Here is a 26,873-nt window from a genome sequence, read left to right on the forward strand (position 1 = left end):
TCAAGGATGATGGGAATTGTAGTCTCAAAACATCTGGAGGGCAGAGTTTGAGGAAGCCTGAGCTATAGCTCCGCTCCCAGGTCAGGCGGAAAGGAGGAGAGTCTGTGGCAGCGTTGCTGCCCCTCTCCTCCACTGGGCTGTGGCGTGTGAGTGTGCCCACACACTGCTCTCCCTGTGCCGTGCCTTCTTGGGACAGTGGCAACTGGGTGCTGCTAAGTTGTCTTCGCTTTGAAGCATCTCAAGTGACTTTTGTACACCGATTGCATCTTCCGGTTCAGGAAGACGTGCTCCAAACCATGTGGTGCCTCCCCCTTGATTACCTTGGTAGAAAAAGAAACCAAAACATACAGAGCCACGGGTACTGAAAAAAGCACTTTGTATTAAAAAATAAATTCATCACTTTACACTGTAGATAACACTTTTTGAAAACAAACACACTCGGAATACTTGACAGCAGGTTCCCATTATTCTTCGACTGGAACGAAAGAACTCCAGAACAAGTGCAGAGACCTATTTTCGAAGCAGAAACACGCCAGCGTGCTGTCATCAGAGCGACAGCCATGAGCGATGAGTAGTCAGAAGCAGCAATGTTAATGCAGAGGCACATTCGCGGCCCTCCAAGGTAAGGCAATGGCATTCTCAGCTTCTATGGAGGGTTTCCTATCACAAGGCAACAGTGGCTTCCTTCTGCCATTTCTCAACAGAGGCAAGAACAACTCCCAAGGAAGGTTCACAAGCAAGGATACGAAGGGCTCCCCTTACCCCCACCCGATCCTGCTGGGAAATTGTGCTAGTCTTTTACCAACGCTTATTGCTGTCCTCAAAATCCCTTCCATGTTTCCCCCTTGAGAGACCCATTAGGCAGGAGCAGCAGCAACAATGGTGGCAACACAGGGATGTTTGGAACCTTCCTCATTGGGAAATTTGGCTAGTCATCAAATTTCTTTCAGCTCCTTCAAAATTAACCTGCCATTTTTGCCCCAGCAAAAGCCTCCACATTTATCTCAAAATAAGGCGTTAGGTAAAACTGAATGGTACACCCTTAATTTCAGAATGTTTTCTGATGACTTCTTTTCACCAAATCCAGAATGTGGATTTGCCAACACCAGAGTTTACTACGGGTTCGCGGCTGTTTGTGTTCCCGTTTAATTTGTGTAGTCCCCAGGACGTTACAACTATTTCAGTGCTTTCCCCTTGCAAATCCAGGTTTACCCAATACAGGGATAATCCAATAAATTGGGGTGAAGCCAGGCTCCAAACTGCTACACTCAGGGGTTGCAAACAGTTTGTCCCTGTGTTTTTGGGTGAGTGGAGTAGCTGTCCCTCTCCATGCCCCCTGCTTCCTAAAAGTTTTGTTTCCTTTCCCCTTATTTATAAAAAATATTTAAATTCATAAAAAAATAACACAAAAAATAAAAGATTATAAAAAATTCACAGCAGTTTACATTTATACATAAAATCATACAATAAAAAGACATAAAATGTTAAAATCAGAAATCAGCTAGCGCATATTCTTAATTGCCTGCATAAGCCTGATAGAATGGGAAAGTTTTCAGCAGGCATTTAAAAGTTGAAACAGAAGCTGCTTGCTGAATCTCTGTTGGCAGAGTATTCCAGAAAACAGGGCCAATGACCCTAAAGGCTTGGATTCTTCTTGTCAAATAAGCCCCGCCAACTTGGGGAATCATAGAATTGCAGAGTTGGAAGGGACCCCAGGGGTCATGTAGTCCAACCCCCTGAAATGCGGGAATTTCAACCAAAGCATCCATGACAAATGGCCATCCAAAACACTGCTTAAAAGCCTCAAAGGGAGGGCAGTCCACCACCTCTTGTGGGAGTCAGTTCCATGGTCAAACAGCTGTTACTGTCAGAAACTTCTTCCTGATGTTTAGTCAGAATCTTTTTTCTTGTAACTTGAAGCCATTGGTTTAGGTCCTGCACTTCAGAGCAGGAGACAAGCTTGCTCCATCTTCCATGTGATAGTCCTTTAGATACTTGAAGACAGCTATCCTATCTTCTCTCAGTCTCTTTCCCAGGCTAAACATACCCAACTCCCTCAACCATTCCTCATAAGGCTTGGTTTCCAGACCCTTGTTCATCTTGGTTGACTTCCTCTGCACAGGTCCTTAGCTCTGCCTACTGACCCTGTTAAGAGGTGGGGCCAGAACTAGGGGTGGGAGATAAATTATATTAAGTTCACCTTTAAAGGTGATTCTACCTATCTCACCATTTCTGAAACAATTCACATGCTGAACTTCTTTGAATTTTGCAGTGAAGTTCTCAAACCAAGTAACAGGTACCAAAATACATCTACAGTAGCAAGGTGTGCACATATGTATGCGTTGTGCAAGAAAATAAATGCATTATCTTAGGGGAAATCGCATTGCGAAAATTACATGCAAATACCATATTTACTCGAATCTAATGCTCACCTTTTTTGGCCAAATTACGTTGCGAAAATTAAGGTGCATATTAGACTTGATGGCACATTTACATTCGCCAGCAAATACTCTTTTTGTTTCAAGGTTCTGAAAATTGAGGTGCGCATTAGATTCGATGGCTGTTGTGGAAATATTGAACACATGACTGGAAAAAATAAGAAGCTGAGAGAAACTGAAATTTGGTAGATTCACCCATCTGTAGTCAGTACTGTCTGAAGTTGCAAGCTGGCAACTCTAAATATGCAGGACTAGTGATTTGTCCAGGAACAGAGGTGCCCCTGAAGGATAATGACATGTGAACTGAAAGACAGGGAGGAAGAGGGTGTGTGTGTGTGTGTGTGTGTGTGTGTGTGTGTGTTCTCTCTTTTACACACACATACAACAAGAGAGAGAGAGAGCAAGAGAGAGATGGAAATAGCACAGATTGCCCTTAAGGCATATATAAAAAGGCTCACCAGTGTGACAAGAACAAAAGACCACTTTTACATCTTTGGTACTGACAGGATACAACTAAAGTCACACCTCTGCTACAAACAAGCTGGTTGAACGGCTCCTCTACCAAGGACCACCACAAACTGCAGCAACTGAGAACTCGCCCTATAAAAAAATATAACTCACTGAGGTCAGGGCTCAATCTTAGCCCAATAACTGTGGGCTTATCCACATCTACCTTTCCTCCATTCTTTCCAGACATCACCTGCTCCCTGTCTGATCGCCCCTTTTTGGTTTTGCTCTAGACCAGGGGTAACCTAAGGCCCGGGGGCCGGATGCGGCCCAATCGCCTTCCCAATGTGGCCCTGGGAATCAGCCTGTTTTTACATGAGTAGAACGTGTGCTTTTATTTAAAAGGCATCTCTGGGTTATTTGTGGGGCCTGCCTGGTGTTTTTACATGAGTAGAATGTGTGTTTTTATTTAAAATGCATCTCTGGGTTATTTGTGGGGCATAAGAATTCGTTCATTATTTTTTTTCAAAATATAGTCCAGCCCCCCACATTTTCTGAGGGATGGTGGACCGACCCATGGCTGAAAAAGGTTGCTGACCCCTGCTCTTGACCTTTTCCACTGAAAACCTGCTCTTTAAAGCTCAATCAGAGCAAACAGCCACCCACAGAAAACCCCAATTGATGTTTGCGCTAGGCAACTCGCCCCCACCCCCGGGCAAATGTTTGGGCATGGAGCTTTTAAGTGCAGACCTGCGCCTGGAAGGAACAGGGAGAAAGGTAAGTGTAGATAAGCCCTCTTTTTCATTGCCAAGGCGCCAAGGGAAGAATGTGGGTTGGACTACTTTAGGAGGCCTGCCTTTGGGAAGGGAATCAATGGACTGAATGCTCTCTGACAAAAGAAGCTCCCCACTCCCCTCAGGAAAACAGCATGCTAGGGAGATGGCCTGCAGTCTAGCCTTGTTTCTGGCGTGCTGCTTTTCCAAATGCAAGGCGCTATTTTGCATCCCTAGGGTGAACCAATCAAGCATGCAGTTCCCACAGGTGGGGTCTATAGCTCCATGCTTTGCAAATGGATGGTTCCAGGTTCAGTCCCCAGCCTCTCCAGCTTAAAAAAAAAAAGAGGAGAAGGAGGATCAGATGATATAAAGGACTCTCCACCGCCTAAATCTTTACAATAATGGGCCAGGAGGACAATCAGAGGCAGCTTCCTTCACTCACAACATGAGGTGGAAAAGCTACTTTCTTAGTTCGCTCTGCAGATTATATAAACTGGCCTGAGGTCTCGGAATAATTGATAAATGAACAAAAAGCACCTGAGCCTTCACAAACCACAGGTCCAGCCATCTCCAAGCACCAAATGCTGGAAACTAAGCCCCGACACCCTTTCTTCACTCTCCGCTATTGTTGTTGTTTTCAGAAATTAAGCACTGTTGGGGGCAGCCATCTTAGTTTCCGGTCTGCGTTAACTGTGAGCCTAACCCAGGGCTGGGTCACCAAAGGACCTTTCAGACACTGTGGGATTCCCAGTGCTCATCAGCCTTAGAGAGCATGGCCAATATTTCTCTATTTTTATTTAAGACATCTATATACCGCTTAATTTTTCACGTTTCTGAGGGGTGCTAAGGGTGATATGAGTTGTAGCCCAGTAACATCCGGGCTTGGGGCCTACAGATTCCTCACCTCTGGCCGAACCTTTTTTACAGCTGGTACAGAAAAATGTCAACGAAATCTCTCCACGTGTTTTTTTTTAAGGGTTTTAAAAATCTGACTACACTACAAATGTAAACGTCTTAAACTCCCCACGTTCCTGGACAAGGAACCCTGAAGACTGTAGATCCATGGAGTCAAGGAAATACCCACAAGTTATAATTCCCCACCCCCACCCCCCAGGTTGTTTGGTAGAAATCACACAATACTCGAACTTGGTTTTGGACTGGTTTTAGGTTACGGTGCACGAGTCTCCCCAGAAACTGATGGGAGAAGTTCTGCTCTCATTTCAGTCCCATTCTGTGCTCGCCACGGACTATGTGGGAGGAGAACTCGTATTTGTCATGGCTCCGGTGGCCACACAAATTACACTCAAAAGGGTCACGGAAGCCGTGGCATCCCATGTGGATGGTGAACATCACGTAATCCAGGAAGAGGACGCGGCAGTGGTCACATCGGTAGACCCCAATGGGTTCGCCTTCCTTGTTGAAGACTTTCAAGACGTCACGAGGACAAACGACGGGTGGCCTGAAGATCTCGTAGGACCTGGGGTGCTCCTTGTAGACCAGGAGCCCATTACGGGCCTGCAGAGGAGGAGGAGCCGCTTGGTTCTGGTGGTAGGCAAGGCTCTGGTGCTCCTCTTGGTTGCTGTCTGAGTCTGTGGAATCTTGGCCGCTGTTGTTTGGAGAAAGGCCTCTGTCGGAAGACATAGCCTTGTCTCTCAGCTGGGCATGGCTCTTTTCCACCTCCTGAGGGTTGCCGTTGGGCACTTCAGAGCGGGTGAGCGCCAGGGGGTACAGGCTGCTGATCACGGGCACCATCTCCGAGGTCGGGGGTGCTGGGTTCTGCACAAGCGGGCGCAGGGATTCTGCGCCAAGGTAGCCCATGGAATTGTTGATGGCTTGTTGGTCCAGCAGGCATCCCTGCAACATGGCCTCCCTCTCCTTCTCGTACACAAAGCTGGGGTTGTAATTCACTTCAAAGCTGGAGCGTTTCTCACCTGTGGGACAGAAGGATGCATGAGGACGTTACAGGGTAAAGTTCTAAAACCGCCTTACATTTATACCGTGGCAGCATGAAAATACTTTTATAAATAAATACATTTTGCGTACAAAAGCATCTCTGTGCCACCATGTTCTAAAATATCGGGGCAGTGCACAACATCACAATATAAGATACTATTAAAAACAATACATGGGGTATTGAGGCCCCACACCCCTGTTAGGAATTCTACTCTGCCTCGGCCTCTCCTGTTCCTCTCGCTAGCATTCCCTGAACACTTTCAGGTCTAGCTTAAGGATTGTTTTATTATTTATTTATTGAATTTATATACCGCCCTATACCTGGAGGTCTCAGGGCGGTTCACGAAAAAGATCACAATATATAAAACCAAAATAAGAACAATATCCCAATAACACCCCACCCCAAAAAAGAGCCGCATTTTAAAATGGTCTAGGATGCCCATCAGGTCAACCAAAGGCCTGGTTAAAAAGGAATGTTTTTGCTTGGCACCTAAAGGTGTATAATGAAGGCACCAGGCGAACTTCTCTGGGGAGAGCATTCCACAGACGGGGAGCCACTGCAGAGAAGGCCCTGTTCTCGTGTTGCCACCCTCCGGACCTCACATGGAGGAGGCACATGAAGAAGGGCCTCAGAAGATGATCACAGGGTCTGCGTAGGTTCATGTGGAAAGAGGCAGTCCTTGAGGTATTGCGGTCCTGAAACCTGCCTTTTTTAAATAGGACAAAAAAGAAGCTGACATTCTCCAGCAGCTGAATTCTGCAGCCAGTACTGATTTCTGCATATCTCTGCTACAGTTATAGTATCATAGGATCCATCCAGCCTTGGCCATAAGGCAATGGAATTCTGCTGCCACAAGCAACATTTTCACACACAGCAGGCAATGGCGTTTTTCATATTAAAATCCTCTGTGCTAGAAGGATAGAAACTAGAATGTCAAACCCTTGAGATATTTATCACTGGCAGTACTATGACTCAAGGACCACGAAACTTGGCAGGCTGTTTCAGTGGATGGGTTTGAAACCAACCACTCACGTTTCTTTAGTAATGTGCTTGAGAACCCGCTGACAAGATTCTCTGTCAATCTTGTGATCCATCTGATAGATAAAAGGAATTTTAAAAAGAAAAAAGAAAAAATCCCCCACAGAATGACATTTGTCTATGACTCAGATGCCAGTTCTAGAAAAGATGAATCAAAGAAAATTAGCCCCGTTTCTCAAGGGATACTGAAAGTTTTCAGTTTCTTGTTTTGAACTCATGAATACGATTAACTAAGAAAATATCCAGCGTTAGGGCGGGCTCTGTGCAGGCAATGGGAAGGCTTATGAATATTTGGTATATTGCATTGCAAGCCCCGTGAAGTTACTGTGTGTCTCTGTACATTCTGCAGAGATAAACTTTTGGGGTTTTTGACTACATGCTATCTGATGCAGCTTCCCACAAAGCAATTAAGAAGTTGGCCGAAGGCCAAGAAGACTGAGCAGAGGGAGTTATTCTTCCTAGAGATATGGGACCTTGGATACAACTTTGCTATTGGTCAAGGTCTCCACATAGGCATGATGACTCATGGCACTCCTTGCTGGATAGTTGGTTGGTCAGTGTGTGTTCTGAGAGTCGTGTGGAGTTTGTTCAGCGAGAGAGTTGAGATCCGTGTCTGTATCCTGTATATAGTAACTTGTAAAGTCTGCTGTAAATAAGAAACACTTCTAAGTAACCAAGTTACTGGTAGCAGCGTCTTGCTCCTACTTCATCCTACCTGCCTGCAACTGATTGCTTCTGGAAGTCTGTGTATGCTCTGCTATATTCAACTGGGTCTGGCTAAGATCCTGCAACAGATTAAGGTTGCGAAACATCAATATAAACTGCATTCCTATATGAGAACTGCTAGTGCAGTCCTTGCAACTCAGTTTCAGGGATGGCGAGAAGATGCTGCCATTACTACAATAGTGTTCTCATGGCTGTGCTTTACCTTTGGCACTTACAGAAGGTGCCACTGGGGTGGGGAGCTATCCCTGCCTTTGGTCATCCCAGCCATTAAGATCCAAACCTTCTCCAATTCGCATGGCTCCCTCTCTTCATCTGCACAGTCCTGTCTTGGCCATTGCTTTTTCTTGGTACCATTTGAGGACGAGAGAATGTTGGGAATGCTGACTTTTTTTGTAAGATTGGATCCACAGTTCAAAACATCTTGATGCTTTTTAGCATTCTCTCTTAGAGGAAGCTTAAAACATTCTGTTCACCTCACCACACAACGAAGGCAGTTTGTCCTATCCGTGTGAAACTTTCATGGTGAAATTACATGGTGAATAGGTATTTCTGGCCACAGTTCGGTGAAGAATGGCTAAGTTGCAACAGTTCAACTATTTGCCTTGAAAAAATATATGCCTTGAAAAAATATATGCTATGTTTCTCCTTCTGGCTGGGGAAAAATGTATGTTTTGCATTTTAAAATGGACCTTACAACACATGTTTAGAATGGAGAAATATTAAGATTACCAACCATAAAGTATTTTATTTACCCAACCAGTAAATTTGCATTCTACTAGATAACCACTATTGTGTTTGAGGGGGGAAAGGAAAGTCTAGATTCCACCATGCTTTGCATATGACTCACTAGCCCTATCCTGGTTTGCTTTATTCCTCCAAGCACTGCACTGGCTTTGATACCGCTCAGCAGAATCAGTAATTCTGAATTACAACTTTGTAATGCTAAGGTGCTCTTGGATTCCTGCTTGATCCAAAATTCAGGGGTAGCTCCCCTCCCCCTTACATTTAGCTTCGCTCTTTGGATATTCCAGATGAGTACTCCTCCTCTTGTGAGTTAACACTAGGCCGAAGCCGAAGGGGGGGGGGGGGGAGCTTACAAAAGCTCTACAAACACCTCCTGTTTGGGGGTTAGCACTGTGAGAAGGGGAAAAAAGTGTTTGTGGAGTAGGGGTAGTCAGAAAAGGTTCACCTTTGGTATATAAGCAGAAACCTCGTAGGGAAAGAGATAGCAGAGGGTGAAATATTTCCACCCTGTGGCAAACCCCAAACCGGAAATGTTTGAGTCACTAAGTAAAAAATAGGACATATAGGAATTATGGTTTCCACCTGCTCATTTGTACCCAATCTGATCCACTTAATCGCACAGCGGCAGCTGCAGACACTCAAGGGTATTAATCACAGGTGGCAAACCACAAAGTGACCCAGAAAACACTGGCGCAATTTCAACTGCGATCAAGAACATGGAATTAAAAGAAACAACAACCCACAATGCGCACGCTTATGACATTGTTTTGGGCGGGTGTAGAGTTGTGGGTGTCATTTCAGCGATTACACCCTCTCAATTAATGCTTTTATTTGACCTGGCCTTGTTCTATGAAGCTCATTGCCCTCCCTTGTTTCCCAACCAGGGACTGTGGGGCTTGAGCAGAGAACTGTGGCCTACTCTCCACATCCATCAGGGTGAGGGGCAGGAGTGAGAAAACCTGACAACCTCGTTTCCTCACATTTGCTCGTTTTCCCAACCTTAAGTTCAATTCTCCACACTTCCACATCTGTTTGCAATTCCTTCAAAAGTCCTGAAAATCCACCAACTTCTTAGTGCAATTTTCTCCTAATATGCACATTTCTGCAAAGCAATTTCTCTTCCTTTACATAATGCGTTTGCATCCTATTTTCACTAATACAGGCATTTCTATGCACGCTTTGCCCCGGTACATGCATTTTTGCACACATTACTTGGCTGCAGAACTGCATTGCAAAATTCAGCAAAGTGTACATTTTTGAAGGGATGGCTGTGTTTGCGTGTTTGTTTCAGAAAGTGCAACTTAGACAGGCTCCCTTTAAATGGAAATTGGATTGTATTTCTCTCCCATCCTGAGGTGCTACCATGGCCTCTACCTCTTCAGAACTGCAGGTAGGAATGCCATTCTCCCTCAATATGTAACTTCATTTGCGTAAACTAACACAATAAAGAGAAAGTTGTGAGATCAGTCCAGCCTGCTTCTTCCAGTCCTAGTTTCTACTTGCAGAAAGTGGTCCCCCATTTGAAAATATGGTCCCTTGCCTCCCTGGTGCTGTCTAAGATGGTACAGTCCATTTTAGTACCTCGGGGCTTTACTATTTCAAAGATGACAGTAACAACATTACACCACTTGCTGCTCTGTCGTTCCCTGGCTGGAAGGCAGGGCAACACACAGAGTAATGATGTCACCTCTCTCCTCTCAATATCTAGTTAAGCTCCGAGTCAGAAGATGGTGAAATGGACTGTATGACTTGGGAGAGGTGCATGTGGGTGGATGTGACCAGTGCCAGATTTATGTATATGCTAAACAAGCTATAGCTTAGGGCCCCACTCTCTTGGGGCTCCCCCCACAAAATATACTTCTTAATTGTATTTCACTATTAATGTGCTTCTTGTTAGTTGTATTTCAGTTCAACAATTACTTTGATTATATACATATTTTGTTATGTGCAAATGGACCTATTAGGTCCATAAATTACCGCATAGCATATATTCAACATGAAAAACAGAGACAATTTGTTGTTGACAAAGGACAGCTGGACATATAAAGGGCCCCATTACCTTCAGTAGCTTAGGGCCTCATCAAACCTAAATCCGGCCCTGGGTGTGACATTTTTAAATGCTTCTGTAAGGGACGCAGAATCCTCCTAAGCAGAGGACTAGCAGAGCAGGAAATGAGTACTGCTAAAATGGTTCTCCGTATTTTAGCACGAGAACATACCCTGCCATCTGAAGATGCACAGCCTACCACCTCTTTCATATTGATTCAAGACTCTTTGGCTCCTTATGCCCAACATGCTTTGCTGTGAGTGTAGACCAGGCCCAAGTTCTACACCAGATAATCACCTCAGTTTCCCCCAGAGAAGAAGCGCAGGACCCAGAAACAGTTATCCATTAATATTATTGTCCGGTTCCTGGTATCTAACCCTCTGCTACTTGAGTTAATGCCTATGTCTGTGTTCCCCAACCCCGTGCCTTCCAGAAATTTTGACTACAGCTCCCACCAGCCACAGCCAGAGCATCTGGAGGGCAGCAGGTGGGGAAAGGATGACCTAGGTAGGAAGAGATCCAAACATCTTCCTCCAAGCAATTTTTCGCTCTAGTACTTAATGAAAAGTCAGCTTAAGGTCAGACAAGAGGCTTATGGGAGTGCGCCTTGGAGGATAAAAGAGAGTGAGTCACTTTTTAAAAGTCACACTATATGAAACCCCACCGCATGGAGTAATTTTTTTTTTTAATTGACAACAACATCAAAGCGTCAGAACACAGCGCTGTAGTGACACCCGTGTTTCCTTCTTTCTTAACCCACTCTTCAAGGAACTGTTTGCCAACCTGTACCTTGCAGAAGCTGTATCTTACCCCAATAAGGCAGGTGCCATCGCAGTTCAGTTCACATTGTTGAATTTCCCCCACACAATCTGCCACGTGGGTACACAAGCATGTGTAGAAAGGCTAGGCCTCACACATCTCCCCTGACAGCCTGTGCCTTAAGATCTATAGGAGAGGCCCTGCTTATATTCCCACCAATGACAACAGTTTTTGGACAGCGTCATGAAACAAGGCCTTCTCTGTTACGGCATCCCAGGTATAGAACTTGATGCTTGCTTTATATTGTTAGCTTTATGAGGGGAGGGGGTTATATGGACTCTTTGAATCGGAGAGCGGAATAAAAATTCAGCACTTATACCAATAATACGACCAGGATTTTGCACACCTTGGTCCACGATCGTGGCTGCTGGCAAAAGTGTACAAAGTCGCATGGGGAAATTCAGCTCTGTCAACTACTCCTTAGAGGCTGCATTGCCTGATACCTAAAGCAGGTAATGTGTGTGACAAGTACATGTTTGTAAACACTTATTTCATCATACAGGTCCATTGCATTCACCATTGGCTTCATCCCCCTACTGAGTGTGCACCCGTTGGCTCAGGTTTGCTGGTGTTTTAATTGGTGAAAAGGACTTTGTTTTCTTAGTTGAAAACTAATTTATTTGTGCCTCTTCTTAAACATGCTGCACATGTTACACAACGGCAAACCTGAATTTGCTATTTGCTGTACACTTATTGGGGAAGCAAGTTATGTTCAGTTCCAGCTCCAGGGTGATATATTCGTCTAATAAATATGTTTTGCAAACTTGTGTTTGTCTTTTAAAAAGCTGAGAGGGGTAACTGTTTTAATCTGTTTCAGAAAATGCCGCAAAAATTCTTGAGGCAACTTAAAGGACTATCAGATTTAAGCAGATCCATCTCTATGCAAAAAAATTGAAATGGACAGCAAAAGTGACAACGTTCAGAGCCCACTGCGAGAGCATTTCAGTTACACAGAATGCTGTTGTGAAAGTCACAATCCTTTAACAAAAGAGAGCATCTAGAGTAGGTATTAGAATTTATCAGGGAATATTTAAGGATTATATAAGATCGTATTGTACCAATCACACCATATTAGCAGAACTTGAGTGATACTTGTAAACACAACAAGTACCGTTTGTGGAGTAGACGGGAACAATATTAAAGAATATAAAACTGTGTGGGGAAAACAACGACAGCATAAACAGTACAATGAGAATGATTAAAAGACTTGTTTTGTCAGAAGTCTTTTTTATTTAAGTGTTTATTTAAGTATTAATTAGGAAGATTAAGGTTTTTTAATGTATGTAAATTTGCTTTTTCTTCTTTCTTTTTTCTGTATTTTTTGTTTTCCTTTTTCTTAATTGATTTTTCTTTAATTTTCTTTTTGTAGTATGAGATTGTAAATTCTTTGTATAAGTGTGTAATTTAAATTAATAAAGTTTTTTTTTTAAAAAAAAAGAATTTATCAGGGAATTAGATTTCATCCAGACTGAGGAGTTCTTCTCCTCTTCAAATTTTTAATTCGTTTTCGTATTGCCAGGAAGATTGTGTTGTCACAAATTACTACTATAGATTAAGGTCGGTGTTCCTATCTTATACGCATTTGATCCTTGCACAGAAATATGGAAGGACTTCTGTGTCGCTTGATTTCATGGCCTTTTTAGCCATACCTCTTTAAGCAAGAAACCAAGTCTTTAATGTCATCAGTGCAGTCCTGTGAAAGACTTCGCCAACAAAGATTCAGCAGGCGCCTTCTGTGCCAACTTTTAAACACCTGTTGAAAACTGTTCTATTCCACTAGTCCAGGCATATCCAACTCCCAAGAGACTGTGATCTACTCCCAGTATTAAAAAAACTGGCAGTATAAAAAAACCCATTGGCATTGGAGGGAGGAGGAGCGTGTGTGGGGTGGGTGGATTGCCCAGAATTGTTTAGCTTTTTTAAGGAGTGAAGTGCCCAGAGTTGAGCTTTTTTGGGGAGGATTGCACAGTTTTTTAGCCTTTCCCCCATAACTTTTTGTACACGATAAGGATCCCATGATCTACCAGGATCAGCCAGGGATCTACCGGTAGATCACAATCTACTGGTTGGACATCCCTGCACTAGTCCTATGGAGGCAGTTAAGGATACATCTTCTCACCATGGTTAATAGATGTTTTTAACTTTTTAATAGTTTTACTGCTGTAAACCATGTTGATATATTTTTCATGAAACAGCGTTATACAAATATTTTTTTATAAATAAATAAGTAAAATGACATGAGTACTAGTCCATAAAAGTTTGTGATGCTTGATGTGTCAATTGTCATGATGCATTTGTTGTATTATTTAGTAAGTTGGCAAACTTAATAAAGCAGAAGAATATTTGGCAACCTTGTAAGTCAATGGTTGTTTGAGATATTTATGCTTATCATATATATGCATTCTTTATTGCATATAATGCTTTAAAAACATGTATCATTGCATTATCCAGTTTTTTTTACTAGTCCTTCGATCTTAAGTTAACTATCTTTGACCCAGATAGACTAAAAAATTAGCATAATAAATGAAAGCTTTGCAGTTTCAACTAGCAGCTTGTTTCAACTTGAAGATAAGGAACCTTAGCAACTGCATCACAACCACAGAGCAGAATGGATATATTTATTTGGGCTTGTGTGTATATGAACGGTTTTTGCTTACAGAGGCTGGAAGCAGCAAAACAAGGTTGGGGCTGGTGGATTTGAAGTGTGAAAATCAAGCCGAAACTGTGGTGCAAGCAACTTGGACTTTGCTAGCTAATATGGGGGAGACTTGTGGCCTATGTATTGGATTGTGTTCCCTAGCATGTGAAGAGGACAATATTGAGACCTTTTTTGATACCTAGGACCTGTATTTCGGCAGTGTTGCTTTTGCAACCTTGTGGCGTTCTGGATCCTGTGGAGCAGGACTTTGCTTTCCATCCCATGTCTCTATAAAAGCAGTTTTCTCGCTGTTTGAATTCGGAGAAGACTATCCAGCCAAACCCTAAGAGGCAACAGGTGTCTGCAGCATCTCCTTCTCCCGTACCTCACCTTTCCCTAGTTTTCTTTGCTACAAGAAGGATCCCTGGCGAGGATCCTTTATGTGAGTATCATCCCATCCTTGATCACACACACACACACACACACACACACACACACACACACACACATGATTAGTCTATTTCGGTGGGATAACTGTTCCTATCAGGGAAGAGAGAGGGATGCCCTTCTCCTCAGGGAGAGGGCACCCTAGCTGTGTAAAATTTGGGTAGGAAACAAAGCTTCTATTTTGTCGGGTGGTTTAACCTTACATCCTTGTGTTCCCTTGCAAATAAAGATGCCAGGCCTGATCACTTTAGCTCACACAGCAAGGCTGTTGATTGGGTCGTAACACGTTACATTTTTATGTGCCTTAACAAAGTGAAGCGGGCCCCTGTTAACAGGTCATAGACGCTCAAAGGGCGTATCTACAAAATCAACATACGTTGTTTTTATGTCAGTTGTCATGGCTTCCTCCAAAGAATTCTGGTTTGGTGAGGGGTCTGTGTCTCCTCAGTTAGACTTCTGTTCCCCCTCTCAGAGAACTACAGCCCCCAGAATTCCTTTGGGAGAGAGAATGACTTATGCTGGTTTAAAATTTGTGCCACAGACATGTTCTCACACAACACCTTGCCTTACTTCTCTGCAACTCTTGCCACCGCTCCACCTTTTAATACATTAACTGAGAATACTTATACTCTGGCTCTTCTGGGAGGGAAACAGCTGCGGTGAATGAGTCAAGAAATAAAAAGAGCCATTCATCCACAACCTTCCTTAAATGGTTGATTCCCACTTGCAGCCTGCCACAGTACAGTGGTACCTCAGGTTAAGTACTTAATTCATTCCAGAGGTCCGTTCTTAACCTGAAACTGTTCTTAACCTGAAGCACCACTTTAGCTAATGGGGCCTTCTGCTGCCGCCCCGCCGCCGGAGCACGGTTTCTGTTCTCATCCTGAAGCAAAGTTCTTAACCTGAAGCACTATTTCTGGGTTAGTGGAGTCTGTAACCTGAAGTGTATGTAACCTGAAGCGTATGTAACCCGAGGTACCACTGTAAAGTGCATTCTGACATTTCATTTTGACACGGTGCATTTTTATTCTGCCCTTTCTCCAAGGAGCTCAGGTTGACAGGCAGGGCTTCACCCATTTTATCCTCGGCAAAAGACAGCAAGGTAGATCAGGCTCAAAGCGAATAACTTACCAAGCTTTTATAGCAGAGCAGTGGTTAGAACCTGTTTTTTCTCTGCTCTATCACTTTGTTCACAACACACATTGGTCCCACTGAGTAGTTATTGCATATAAGCAATCTCCCAGCTGAACTCTGCGAACAAGCATGGATTGGTGGGTGAGTGAAGGGGCCCAAACTCTGTGAAACCCACCTATCCCAGTGACAAGTGAGCATCACCTGCTGCCTTCATAATCACAACCTGAGCTCAGGTAGTGCTGCTGGTTCATAATGTACGGAAAGGATCGTGTCCATCAAAGTTGTGCCGGCTGTAGGTGCAAAAGCTGCAAACCCCACACACCATTTTTGCACAGGTGACTACTGACTCTTGTTTGTAAATGTCAGAGAGAGCCCGCTGTGGTTACAGTGAACAAATGTTCCCCCTCTGCTTTTGCAGAGTCGGGGGTAGGGTGGGGAATTAAGGTCAACTTTATTTTTATTCAAGACATTAAAAGAGAGAGGATGGCAGTTAGTCACAGGGCGTTTGCAGCAAGATCAGATAAAAAAATACAGTACTAGAGAGATCTCGGCTTATAAAATTTGATTTTGAATGAAGGCTCAAAAACGGTATTACGCTAAATATACAAACTGGTACAGAGCCAGGAATTAGAATGAAATTTCTATCTGAACTGTTGGAATCAAGATCCTGGACAAGAAATTCAGACAGATCCAGGGAAGTGGATATGGCCAAAAGTCCCCCAATAACCTGTGCTAGCTCTTAAATGAAGTTTTTAAAAGTTTATGCTCCACTGGTATTTAAAATCATCATGTCCCAAACACATATATAATACTGCAAGTGATCAACAGTGGAGAATGCAGGAATGCTGCATATTTTCTGGGCTTGTCTCAAAGTTTAAAAATTCTGGGAGGATGTAGCAACTGAAATCAAGGTAATAATAGGATAGGTAAAGGGACCCCTGACCGTTAGGTCCAGCAGCAGATGACTCTAGGGTTGTGGCGCTCATCTTGCTTTATTGGCCGAGGGAGCCGGCATACAGCTTCTGGGTCATGTGGCCAGCATGACTAAGCCGCTTCTGGCAAACCAGAACAGCGCACGGAAACACTGTTTACCTTCCCACCGGAGTGGTACCTATTTATCTACTTGCATTTTGACATGCTTTCGAACTGCTAGGTGGGCAGAAGCAGGGACCGAGCGACGGGAGCTCACCCCATCGCAGGGATTCGAACCGCCGGCCTTCCGATTGGAAGCCCTAGGCTCTGTGGTTTAGACCACAGCGCCACCCGCGTCCCAATAATAGGATACACATGACCTAATAATTGTTCCCGTGACGCTCACTGGGCGACCTTGGCCTGTCACTGAAGAATTGAGTGTCTTTATAATTTACTGGATTGATAAGGTCCAAGATATTGTAAAACTGTGTATACTGCTTGGATTTTTATAATTTGATATTATTATATTATTACAGCAGCACTATCATAACAGAATTTTACTTTAAATTGTATTATTTAGATTCTCCTCTATTAAGCATAGCAGAGTTTTCCCCCGTGCACCTTTTTTTTTTTTTTTGGTATATGGCATTTTCAATAAAAATTCTAGAAAAAATAAAAATAAAATTATAGTAGGTTCATGCTTAACTTGAGCTTGAGGTAAAGAAGTAGAAGGGGGGTGTTTGGCCTCAGACATTTTTGTACCTGTAACGAAAACACCCTGTTCTATTCTGAAACTCATTTAGAGAGAGAGAGAATGAATGATACACAAAGACAGGTTGGAGACAAGAAAACTGGGCCTCTTGGGGTCCAAAGGTACTGCTTTGTATCGCATAGTGTTAGGTACAACTGTAGGGGAGGTTGCAGCTGCCCTAGAATCACAGACTCATAGAGACTGAAGGGGACCTTCCAAGGGTCTAGTCCAACCCCCTCCAATGCAGGAATCTCTACTAAATCACCCATGACATATGGCCTTCCAAACTCTTACTGTGCTGTGGGCTAAGTGTTCTTGTTTTTTAATAGCATGGAAACATGCAAGGTAACTTGCTAGCATCAGACAGCTGATTAAGGCAGAGCTGCAAGTGAATGGTTGAAAAGTTGGGGAACCAACCTTTAATTCAGTAAATCAACTAAAAGTTTAGTTAATTACTCCATGAATAACACTATTTGAATCAGTGAGCAAAGGAGTTAAGTGCATGCTGGTTTATTAATTTCTTTTGCATCCCAGTATGATAGAAATCCAACACATCCTAAACAGGCTCATGAATTAACTATGCCCTTTCTCCCTGCCCAGTAATGTGGTAGTTTTTGTTGATAAACTGTTTTATCCATTTCTTTCAAAGGCTCCTAAACTGAGATTTTGATAATATGTAAATAGATGTAAATGCTAATAGACAAAATGAATCTGTTATTTAAGCAGATTTCCAGTTTTTCCACTTGTCTTTCAAATGTGTTTTCTTTCGCTCTTACAAATTGCAAACTGCAAACTGCATAAGCTCATTCTGCAAATTTTTGATAAGCATATCAAAAATATAACATTATAAAATATCTAGTAGAATTAAGTAGAATTAAAATATCAGTATTTTAAAAAAAACAGTATAAAGACTAGCAATACCAACAGTAGTTCCAATATTAACCGTACTAATGTTTTATTATAAATAATGGATGGTATTCAACTATGTTTTACTCAGAGAAGAACTACAGAAATTGAAATTGAGTCCTCAACCTACACACAAATGCCCCAATTAATAGTATCTGTGCAATCAAAGACACAAAATGGGTTCAATCATAAACTGGTTTAATTAGCAGAATAATCTAATCTGCAGGAGCTATCTTTAATTGACAAGCATAAATTTTAATTAGAGGGGCTGTGAATTAAGGGCACAATTGTTTATTATGCTTAACCCTATTTGATCCTTAGGTGTGGTTTCGATATGGAATGGAAAAGAAAATATTAAGACTGCAATTCCCTTCTAGCAATTGTAAGTTGCTACCTGCTTACTGAGATTTTGGAAATATGCAACGCAGTTAAAGTCAATCATTTTTTTTTTAAAAAGTCAATCAGTTATCAGGCCATCGGGCAGCTAAAATATCTTTCCGCAAAGAATATCTGCTGTAAGAAAGGCTGCACCCTGCATTAGGGTAAGAATTATGTCTATTGCTTCATAGGTACTCATACACAAACCAGTAGCACAACCCCAAACTGTTTATATGCCTCGTGAATCACAGCTCTCTGGCTTTGGGCTATATATTGGACCAGTACTGATCTCACTGGAAATCAATCCAATGCTCTCTTGAAGTCTCCAGAGTTCAAATCAGCAGCCTTAATAGCTTTCCTAGTCTTTTCAGGGAGAATCCTGCAAATGCACATAAAGTTGCCCACTTCATTGAAATGAAAGCGGGGAGAAGAGGAACAAACAGGCACCAACGAGCACTTCATCAGGGATCTGGTTGTGAACGCAACTTCCTGTACAAGGTACGCTACTAATTCCTGCACCAACATAAGCTTTCGAATCATCCCAGGCAGAACAAACATGTGAGTTCCTCACCAACACAATTCCAGTGCGATTTCATGATAAAAGCATGTTTTCTCTTACCAATGAATTTCTGAGGCATGGAACTTTTCCGTTTGGCCACGTTGCTCGCTAAGCGGTCCAGCACAAGGGCCCGTTCAGTCCCCATCTCGGATTTGATGTGCCTTCCCTCCACGCTTTCTAGATGACGGGAAACGAAGAGAAAAATCAGGCTGAAAAGAGGGGAGAACGAAAAGAAAGGGAGGGAGAGAGAGAGATGTAGCAAAGAAGGGGAAAAGAGATAGTTGCCCTCAACACTTCAGCCAGGAAAGCTGAGTGGAACTTGTGGTAGAGAAGCTGTTTTCTTCTTGTTGTTCTCCAACCTCTGTTTCACCCCTGTGGTCAGCAGAGCTAAGGGGCAAAAACACCACACACACTGAAACCTTGCAATTTCTCAGACTCACAAAAGGGGAGCAAACAACCTAACGGAATTAACATCTTGATTGTACACTTCCTCTTGCTAATGAACAGTCTGGACCTTGTAGTTTGTGAAACGCAGAGGGAGACTTGGTCCCGCCCATCTTTCCATTTGATTTTGAGTAAGACTTGCAAGACACCTGCAGGCAGGCCCAGCACACATGAAAAGGCAAATGCCAAAGGGGAGCGTTCAGCCCTTTGATGGATGTGCTAAGAAAAAAAGCGCTTTGATGGAACCACAACATCTTCACCCTTTGAAACATGCTTGGTTTATCATTAATATTAGCACTGTTTGAAATAGAATGCTTTATTGTGGAATGCTCCTGTTCAGTGCTCCAGCCAGTCATAACCTCTCCGCAAGACACCATTCAATTCTCCCTCCCCAACCCTAACCCTAACCCAAACAGACACACAACATTCTGTGATCACTGAACATGCTCACTGGGGTTTTTTTTGGGGGGGGGCGTTAGGGATGCTGATGTTGTTTTAGCCTTCAAAGTCCCCCACCCCCAAATATTCTTTGTACTTCTGCAAACTCTAGGATTCCTCTAAGCATGCAAAGCCCTCTCTCTTATTTCTCAGTGGCCCTATTTTGGTTACTATCCTGTTCAGAAGCAGCTCGCCAGCTGGGGCAGAACCATTATGTTAGCTTCCTATCAGGCAGGTTGCTATTGCTTTCCAGGAGGCAGGGAGTAGAGGGAGGCCAGTGCGGTGAAAACGTTCTGGCAGGAGTGCCAGATTGGCTTTGCCAGTGCGTTTTTACTGCACCGACTCCCCTGTTGTTTCCACACTCCCTATCTCTCTCTGGGATGCAACAGCAACCCACCTGCTGGGAAACTAACATAGAAGCTCCACCCTACCCAGCAAACTGCCTCTGACCCTGTTGGCACTCAGCAACTGAGTTTGCTATTAGTGGGAGTGATCATTATTTATTAAATTATACAGAGCAACTGAGGTACATGACACATACTATTACATAAGGTGTGTGTGGTGGGGGGAGTCTCTGCCTTGAGGAGTTTATAATCTAAAGAGGTGACAGCAAAGCAGAAACGAGGGAGAGATGACAAGGAAAGAGTTCATATGCAAAACGGTCCATGCGGTGAGCCCCCTTTTTCAATGTGGCTGCATAATTCACACAGAGCCTCCCACTTTGCCTGGGGCGTCACTATGGAAAAGAGGCTCCTATGCAGCTGTATGGAAGTGGAAGTGAGAGCTGGACCATAAAGAAGGCTGATCGCCGAAGAATTGATGCTTCTGAATTATGGTGCTGGAGGAGACTCTTGAGAGTCCCATGGACTGCAAGAAGATCAAACACATCCATTCTTAAGGAAATCAGCCCTGGGTGCTCACTGGAAGGACAGATCATGAAGCTGAGGCTCCAATACTTTGGCCACCTCATGAGAAGAGAAGACTCCCTGGAAAAGACCCTGATGTTGGGAAAGATTGAGGGCACAAGGAGAAGGGGACAATAGAGGACGAGATGGTTGGACAGTGTTCTCAAAGCCACCAGCATGAGTTTGACCATACTGCGGGAGGCAGTGGAAGACAGGAGTGCCTGGCGTGCTCTGGTCCATGGGGTCACAAAGAGTCAGACTCGACTAAACGACTAAACAACAACAACATGCAGCTGCAGCTGAAGAGCGGCCTAGGCTGTTTTCAGGATGATATGAGGTGCAAAGGGGTCGACGAAAAGCTTCAGGGCAAAAGGCTTAATGGAAGAATTGTGCTTTACAAAAGAACTGCAAGACAGAGGCAGCACCTTGTGAGGGGAAGCAGGAGAGAATGGACACTCTGCAGAAATATCACACCTTCTGGTGTCCGAGGGCAGCCACGGTGGAAGAGTGAAAGTTATGGGCATCAATATATATATATAAGATATAAGGAGAGCAAAGCCAAGGAAGGCTTGGAAGACAAAGACTTAAACTGAAAGCAAGGAAGCAGTGATTCCAACGGATCTGTGATTTCTTTCTTTTAAAAAACAAAAGCACACCAAACAACGCTTACTGGTTTACAAGGATCACAAACTCTGAAGAATGCTATAAAGAGAAAACAGCAAGGAAAGTTTCAACGCAGAAAAATCCCCTTTGTCACTATGTTATGTTAATAAAGCAAGACAGAACAACAACAATGAGTTAATTCTCTCCATCCCAATGGGAAGTAAAGGGTCCAGTTAGAGGACTGCTAATATTCTTTACATTCTGTCTATAGATCTGGCCTTGTATCCAACAGGAATAAGTGGCTCACCAGGTGGGGCCGAGCCGCTACGCAAACTTCCTGGCAGACGGGTCACCGTTGCTTACCAGGAGAGAGACGAGGCGTCGGGGTGTCAGCACAGTGCAAACACACTGGCAGAGTCTGGCACTCCTGCCGGAAGATTTGCACTGCGCCACCCTCCCCACCGCCCTTCGCCTCTCCCTCCCACCTGCTAGCTTTGTGGCTCCACCCCACGGCAGTCTGGAGCAGAGATTTTCCAACTGTGTACTCTTCAGTTTGGAGCCTTGTCACTATTTCTTGGAAGCTTATTGCTAGCTCGTTAATGAGACTGCTGGTAATAACAGGCAACCTTTTCTGAGAGGCGGCTTGTTCTCAATGCATTTCTCCGCACAATATGTAGACAGGAGAAAGTGCTGGGTGTGTTCTAGGTCACACAGACTTCATACGGTAACAGTGGGTGGCTCTGATAGCACTGGCCACAGCCTCACATAAACCTAGAAGATGTCTCAGAAGTTTTATTTTTATTTTTAAAAGAGGAAGGACAAACTTGTGGCATCCTAAATACTCAGAAATACACTGTAGCTGCATAAACCCACTGCATCTGATGTTTTGGTGGTCCCTGAAAGCTTATGTCACATTGAATGCAGGCCTTTTTTTACAAGTACATTTTAAAAAATTAATTTCCATTTAATTTTTTGCAAAACAATTGAAGTAATAATAAAATTTCACAGTACCAAAAAATAAAATGAAATAAAATTCAGGTAATCCCTAACAACATTTTAAATTGACCTGAAAGATGGTTCACCTTCATGAATTCAGTGTCTCTACGAACCCATTTAGGGTGTTAAGGCTGAAAACATAAGGGTCCCAGGGTCTACAGGCCACCATCTTGCTGAAGCGCCACAGGTCTGTATCTGGGCAGGGCCTACATGGCTGATGGCCTGGGAACCACAAGTACACTGCCTTGAATTCCATGATGCCAGATGATTGACAGATGGGTGGCTCCCGCCCACCTGTTAAAGCTGGCCTGTGGAGTGGGAGGGGGGGGGTAAAGATTTCGTCTGCCTAGCTGGAAAGGTTCCCCACCCCCGGGGATAATGTAAGAAAATAAATACAGTGGTAACTCGCGTTAAGCACTTAATTCGTTCTGGAGGTCCGTTCTTAACCTGAAACTGTTCTTAACCGGAGGTACCACTTTAGCTAATGGGGCCTCCCACTGCCGCCGCACGATTTCTATTCTTGTCCTGAAGCAAAGTTCTTAACCCGAGGCACAATTTCTGGGTTAGCGGAGTCTGTAACCAGAAGCGTCTGTATCCCGAGGTACCACTGTAAATAAGGAATAAGAGCCCCTCTGAATAATATCGAAGGTTCGCCCTAATCCAGCATGCTTCTTTTAACAGCAGGTGGCCACAAGGTCTCTCTGTGGCTTTTCCAGAGAGCATAAAATGATGACCTCTTTGAAATTTGTCCCAGAGGAAGGTTCCCATAATGAATAAAATGTGTGCTTAAATAAAATAACACAGCATTAACCACAAAGGCGTGATAGGTGAAACTTGCAGCACTGTAAGTTAACCCTTTCGACAACTTGTTTTGACAACTTAGCTTCAAACTCACCTCAGGCATATTTGAATCGGCACTGAAATTAGTCACATACACACAAAAAGGGCCATAGGCAGATTACTTAATTTGCTTGCTTGCACTTTACACAGCATTTTGAAACTGAAGGCAGAGGGCCTTCAAAGCACTCCTGTCCCAAAACCGCAGTACAGAAATTAGTCAACATGGATGAGGGGGAGGGGGCCTGGTTAATCACTGCTGGGACTGTAGCACGTTGAGGACTGTTGTCCTGATTGAAAAAAAGACTGGCCTCAATACGCAAGATGTTGCACGTGCCACAATTCTGTGGAAGCACAGAAAGTGCACATTATGTGATTGCGGGCGCAAAATTCAGTTTCCTAAGAAACTCATGTTTCTGTCTTTCCTTTTTCTTTTGCTTTTTTGGAAAAAAGAAAGAAAGAACAGGTCTATAAACCTTATGGCTGGGGTGACTTAATGCAGCTTTTCTCAAGAAAGAATGTGGATTGCCTGGTGCAGAATTTTAGCATAGAGTACAGCCTGGTCCCGATCAGAAGGTCAGCAGTTTGAATCCCCGTGACGGGGTGAGCTCCCGTTGCTCGGTCTCTGCTCCTGCCAACCTAGCAGTTTGAAAGCACGTCAAAGTGCAAGTAGATAAATAGGTACCGCTCTGGTGGGAAGGTAAACAGTGTTTCCATGCACTGCTCTGGTTCGCCAGAAGCGGCTTAGTCATGCTGGCCACATGACCCGGAAGCTGTATGCCGGCTCCCTTGGCCAATAAAGCGAGATGAGCGCCGCAACCCGAGAGTCGGTCACGGCTGGACCTAATGGTCAGGGGTCCCTTTACCTTTACCCTTTAGGGAAGCCTGAGTCTCCCTTTACTATCCCTCTAGTCCAGAGAGAGAAACCCATTTGCACTAACAAGCTTATACATGTATACGGAAGCGTACTCTTGTGTGTATACAAAAAACCTCAAGGTGCTTCCAGACAGGTGTTTATTGTGAGCTGTATGTATGGAAGAGGAGTCAAAATGCAAGCCCGTGAGCCTGGAGACCGATATAGCACAAGGTGTAGAGTTATGCATAGGAGATTGGGTCACAGGGTGTGTGAGGATGCTCCCAGATGAAGGCTTATTATTGCAAATGGGTGCTGGCAACAGGGCTTTCTGGATTTCCCCCAGAAAGAGGAAGTCTGAATTAAGCAGGGACAGGTAATACGGGCTTGCATTAGGTCCAGTCGCGGCCGACTCTGGGGTTGCGGCACTCATCTCGCTTTATTGGCCGAGGGAGCCGGCGTACAGCTTCTGGGTCATGTGGCCAGCATGATTCAGCCGCTTCTGGCGAACCAGAGCAGCGCACGGAAATGCCGTTTACCTTCCCACCAGAGCGGTACCTATTTATCTACTTGCACTTTGACGTGCTTTCGAACTGCTAGGTTGGCAGGAGCAGGGACCGAGCAACAGGAGCTCACCCCGTCGCAGGGATTCGAACCACCGACCTTCTGATCATCAAGCCCTAGGCTCTGTGGTTTAACCCACAGCGCCACCCACGTCCCTCTGTCCCAGGCTTCCCTACAGATACATAAAAGAGGGAAATAGGAAAGCAGAAAGAGAGAGAGAATTTAAAGAACTTCTTGTGCACAACAGGAATGCTACTTAAAAACAGAACTTTCAGTGTCTATTTCTACATTCTAAGGGCATTTTCAGCCTTTGCTAACACACAGGAGAAAGTGGGAGAGAAGAAGTATTTGTAATGCAAATGGTCATTCTGCCAATTGTAGATTTCACACATTGCAGAGCTGATGGCAGCAGCAACAACTGCCTTAAGCCTCAGTGTGAAAACACCTCAGCAGCCTGCGCTCTAGGATAAGCGAGGCTAGGGTGTGCGCCTCTCCCTTCCTCCCTAAAAACAACAGGGCTGTAAAAGTGCTATGCAACATCTTTCTCTTTTCAGTTTAAGGATGCGGGAGGCAGGAGGGCAGAAACATAACTTTGAGCATGGCGGGAGAAATGGAGGAGAGAACACGTGAGCCGACATCCAAGTCTGGTTGTGTTTCAGGGATGGTGAGAAACAAGGACAAGATAGTACTGGGCTGTGTCACATGAAGAGACTATTCTGGGGTTTGAATAGTAGTTTGCTACTTGAAAGGGCTTGCTAACAGTGCAATCCAGAAGTAAAAACTAGTGAAGTCAGTGGGGCTTACTCTCAGGTAAATGGGGTTAGGACCTTTGCTAAAATTGTCAACCCGAGACTGGGCTGTACCAATCTGAACTACAACTGGTGGGGAGGAGGCAAGATAAACAAACAAAAACCCAAATAAACAAAACAAAAATCCCTGAGTGTATTGTGAACTAGCAGAAGGCAAAACTAGAATCCGTCCCTCGGACACAGTAGCTTTATACGTGTAGAGTTGTGCTTTTCTTTGTACGGATGCCACATCCACCTGCAACCTGCCTGGTGGAGATCATCACCTGAGTTGCGTCCAAACTTACATGCACAATCTGCAGCGTAGTAACACAACAGCTCTCTAACCATGAAATAATTTTAGCTGATTAAACTGTACTAAATGGCAGGCAATTAGTAAACTGATTGATTGATTGGCTACATTTAATTATATGTGAATATTACAAAACAAAATTGATTTGTGACCACTATTCTCAAATCCACCAATTAAGTGGGACCCAGTAACTAATCAAAGAAAAATCACACTACTAGTCAAGTAAATTAATGTTTGTAGCTCAAACCTTTTTCAGTCTCAGTTTCATCATGGAAAATCTTTGAGGGGCAGCATGCCAGTGGGGGGGGGGAATCAAAGGCCAAAGTGGGGGGAGGAGCAGGTGTAACTCTTATGTTTACACAGCTATTTTTCAGCCATCTTAAAAAAATATGGGTTTTTTTTCCTACGCACCCCCACTCCCCCCACATCTCCACACAGACAAGCAATAGGCATTATCAGAGCTCAAGGACACATTTCAGCCAGGCAAAGGTGCTCGAGGAGAGCATGGGTGAGGGGGTGTGGCTTGGGGAAAGCCCCCAGGGCCAGACAGAAAAACCTAGGAACAAGGCTCCCCACCCCAGATCTTATCACATGTGACATTAGCTTCCCCAGCCATTTATTTACTGAAGTGCCGGTGTGATGCCAAAGGATGTACAATTTAAATTGTGGGGGAAGGGGCTGTCACAAAACGTTAATAATTAGTACAGATACTGTGAGAGAAGTGAAAGATTGGTTTTGATGGTGGTAAGGAGACCTCTCGTGCGGCCTAGGGACAGAAGGATCCCTGTACAGTGGTACCTCGGGTTAAGTACTTAATTCGTTCCGGAGGTCCGTTCTTAACCTGAAACTGTTCTTAACCTGAAGCACCACTTTAGCTAATGGGGCCTCCTACTGCCGCTGCGCCGCCACAGCACGATTTCTGTTCTCATCCTGAAGCACTATTTCTGGGTTAGTGGAGTCTGTAACCTGAAGCGTATGTAACCTGAAGCATATGTAACCTGAAGCGTATGTAACCCGAGGTACCACTGTACTGCAAGTGAGCAGAGAAGGAGAGGGCAAAGGGGAAGCAGAAAACAGAAATCACCAACTTTTTGGGTGCTCTTATCCCCTCCCCAACCCCTCTCTCTGTCTCTCTCTCTTTCTCCTTTGGTCCTCTATTCTAGCAACGTAGCAACGGCGTGCCTTTTCAGGGTGCAATTCAGGCTGTTCCCAACATGAGACTTCTGTCAGCCCAGGCCTTAGCAGTTTCACATTTCTCACAGCGAGAGGGTTTGGTTAACATAACCTCAGAAGTGCTAAATGAGACCTGAATGAGCGGCCTTGCTTCCTGTCACACCAAATGATGTGGTCATTAGGGGAATGGAGCACGGAACAAGACAACAGATTAGGGCCCCGATAAGGATCTCTGATCAGGCATAGGA

The 26,873-nt window shown here is 44.1% G+C and overlaps 1 protein-coding gene across 1 annotated transcript in view; it reads right to left on the reverse strand.

Moving 5' to 3' along the window:
* Positions 1-359: 359 nt before the first annotated feature.
* The window catches only part of IKZF3 (IKAROS family zinc finger 3), a 60,626-nt gene continuing 34,112 nt past the window's right edge, over positions 360-26,873 (reverse strand). The window contains exons 7-8 of the mRNA XM_028703753.2: positions 18,775-18,891; positions 360-5,592 (exon numbers count right to left, since the gene is read on the reverse strand). Of these exons, the coding sequence (XP_028559586.2) occupies positions 4,877-5,592; positions 18,775-18,891 (833 nt within the window). The 3' untranslated portion in view covers positions 360-4,876. The remainder of the gene's footprint in view (positions 5,593-18,774; positions 18,892-26,873) is intronic.

This window comes from Podarcis muralis, chromosome 13 (genome assembly GCF_964188315.1).
Source record: "Podarcis muralis chromosome 13, rPodMur119.hap1.1, whole genome shotgun sequence".
Classification (NCBI taxonomy): Eukaryota; Metazoa; Chordata; class Lepidosauria; order Squamata; family Lacertidae; genus Podarcis; species Podarcis muralis.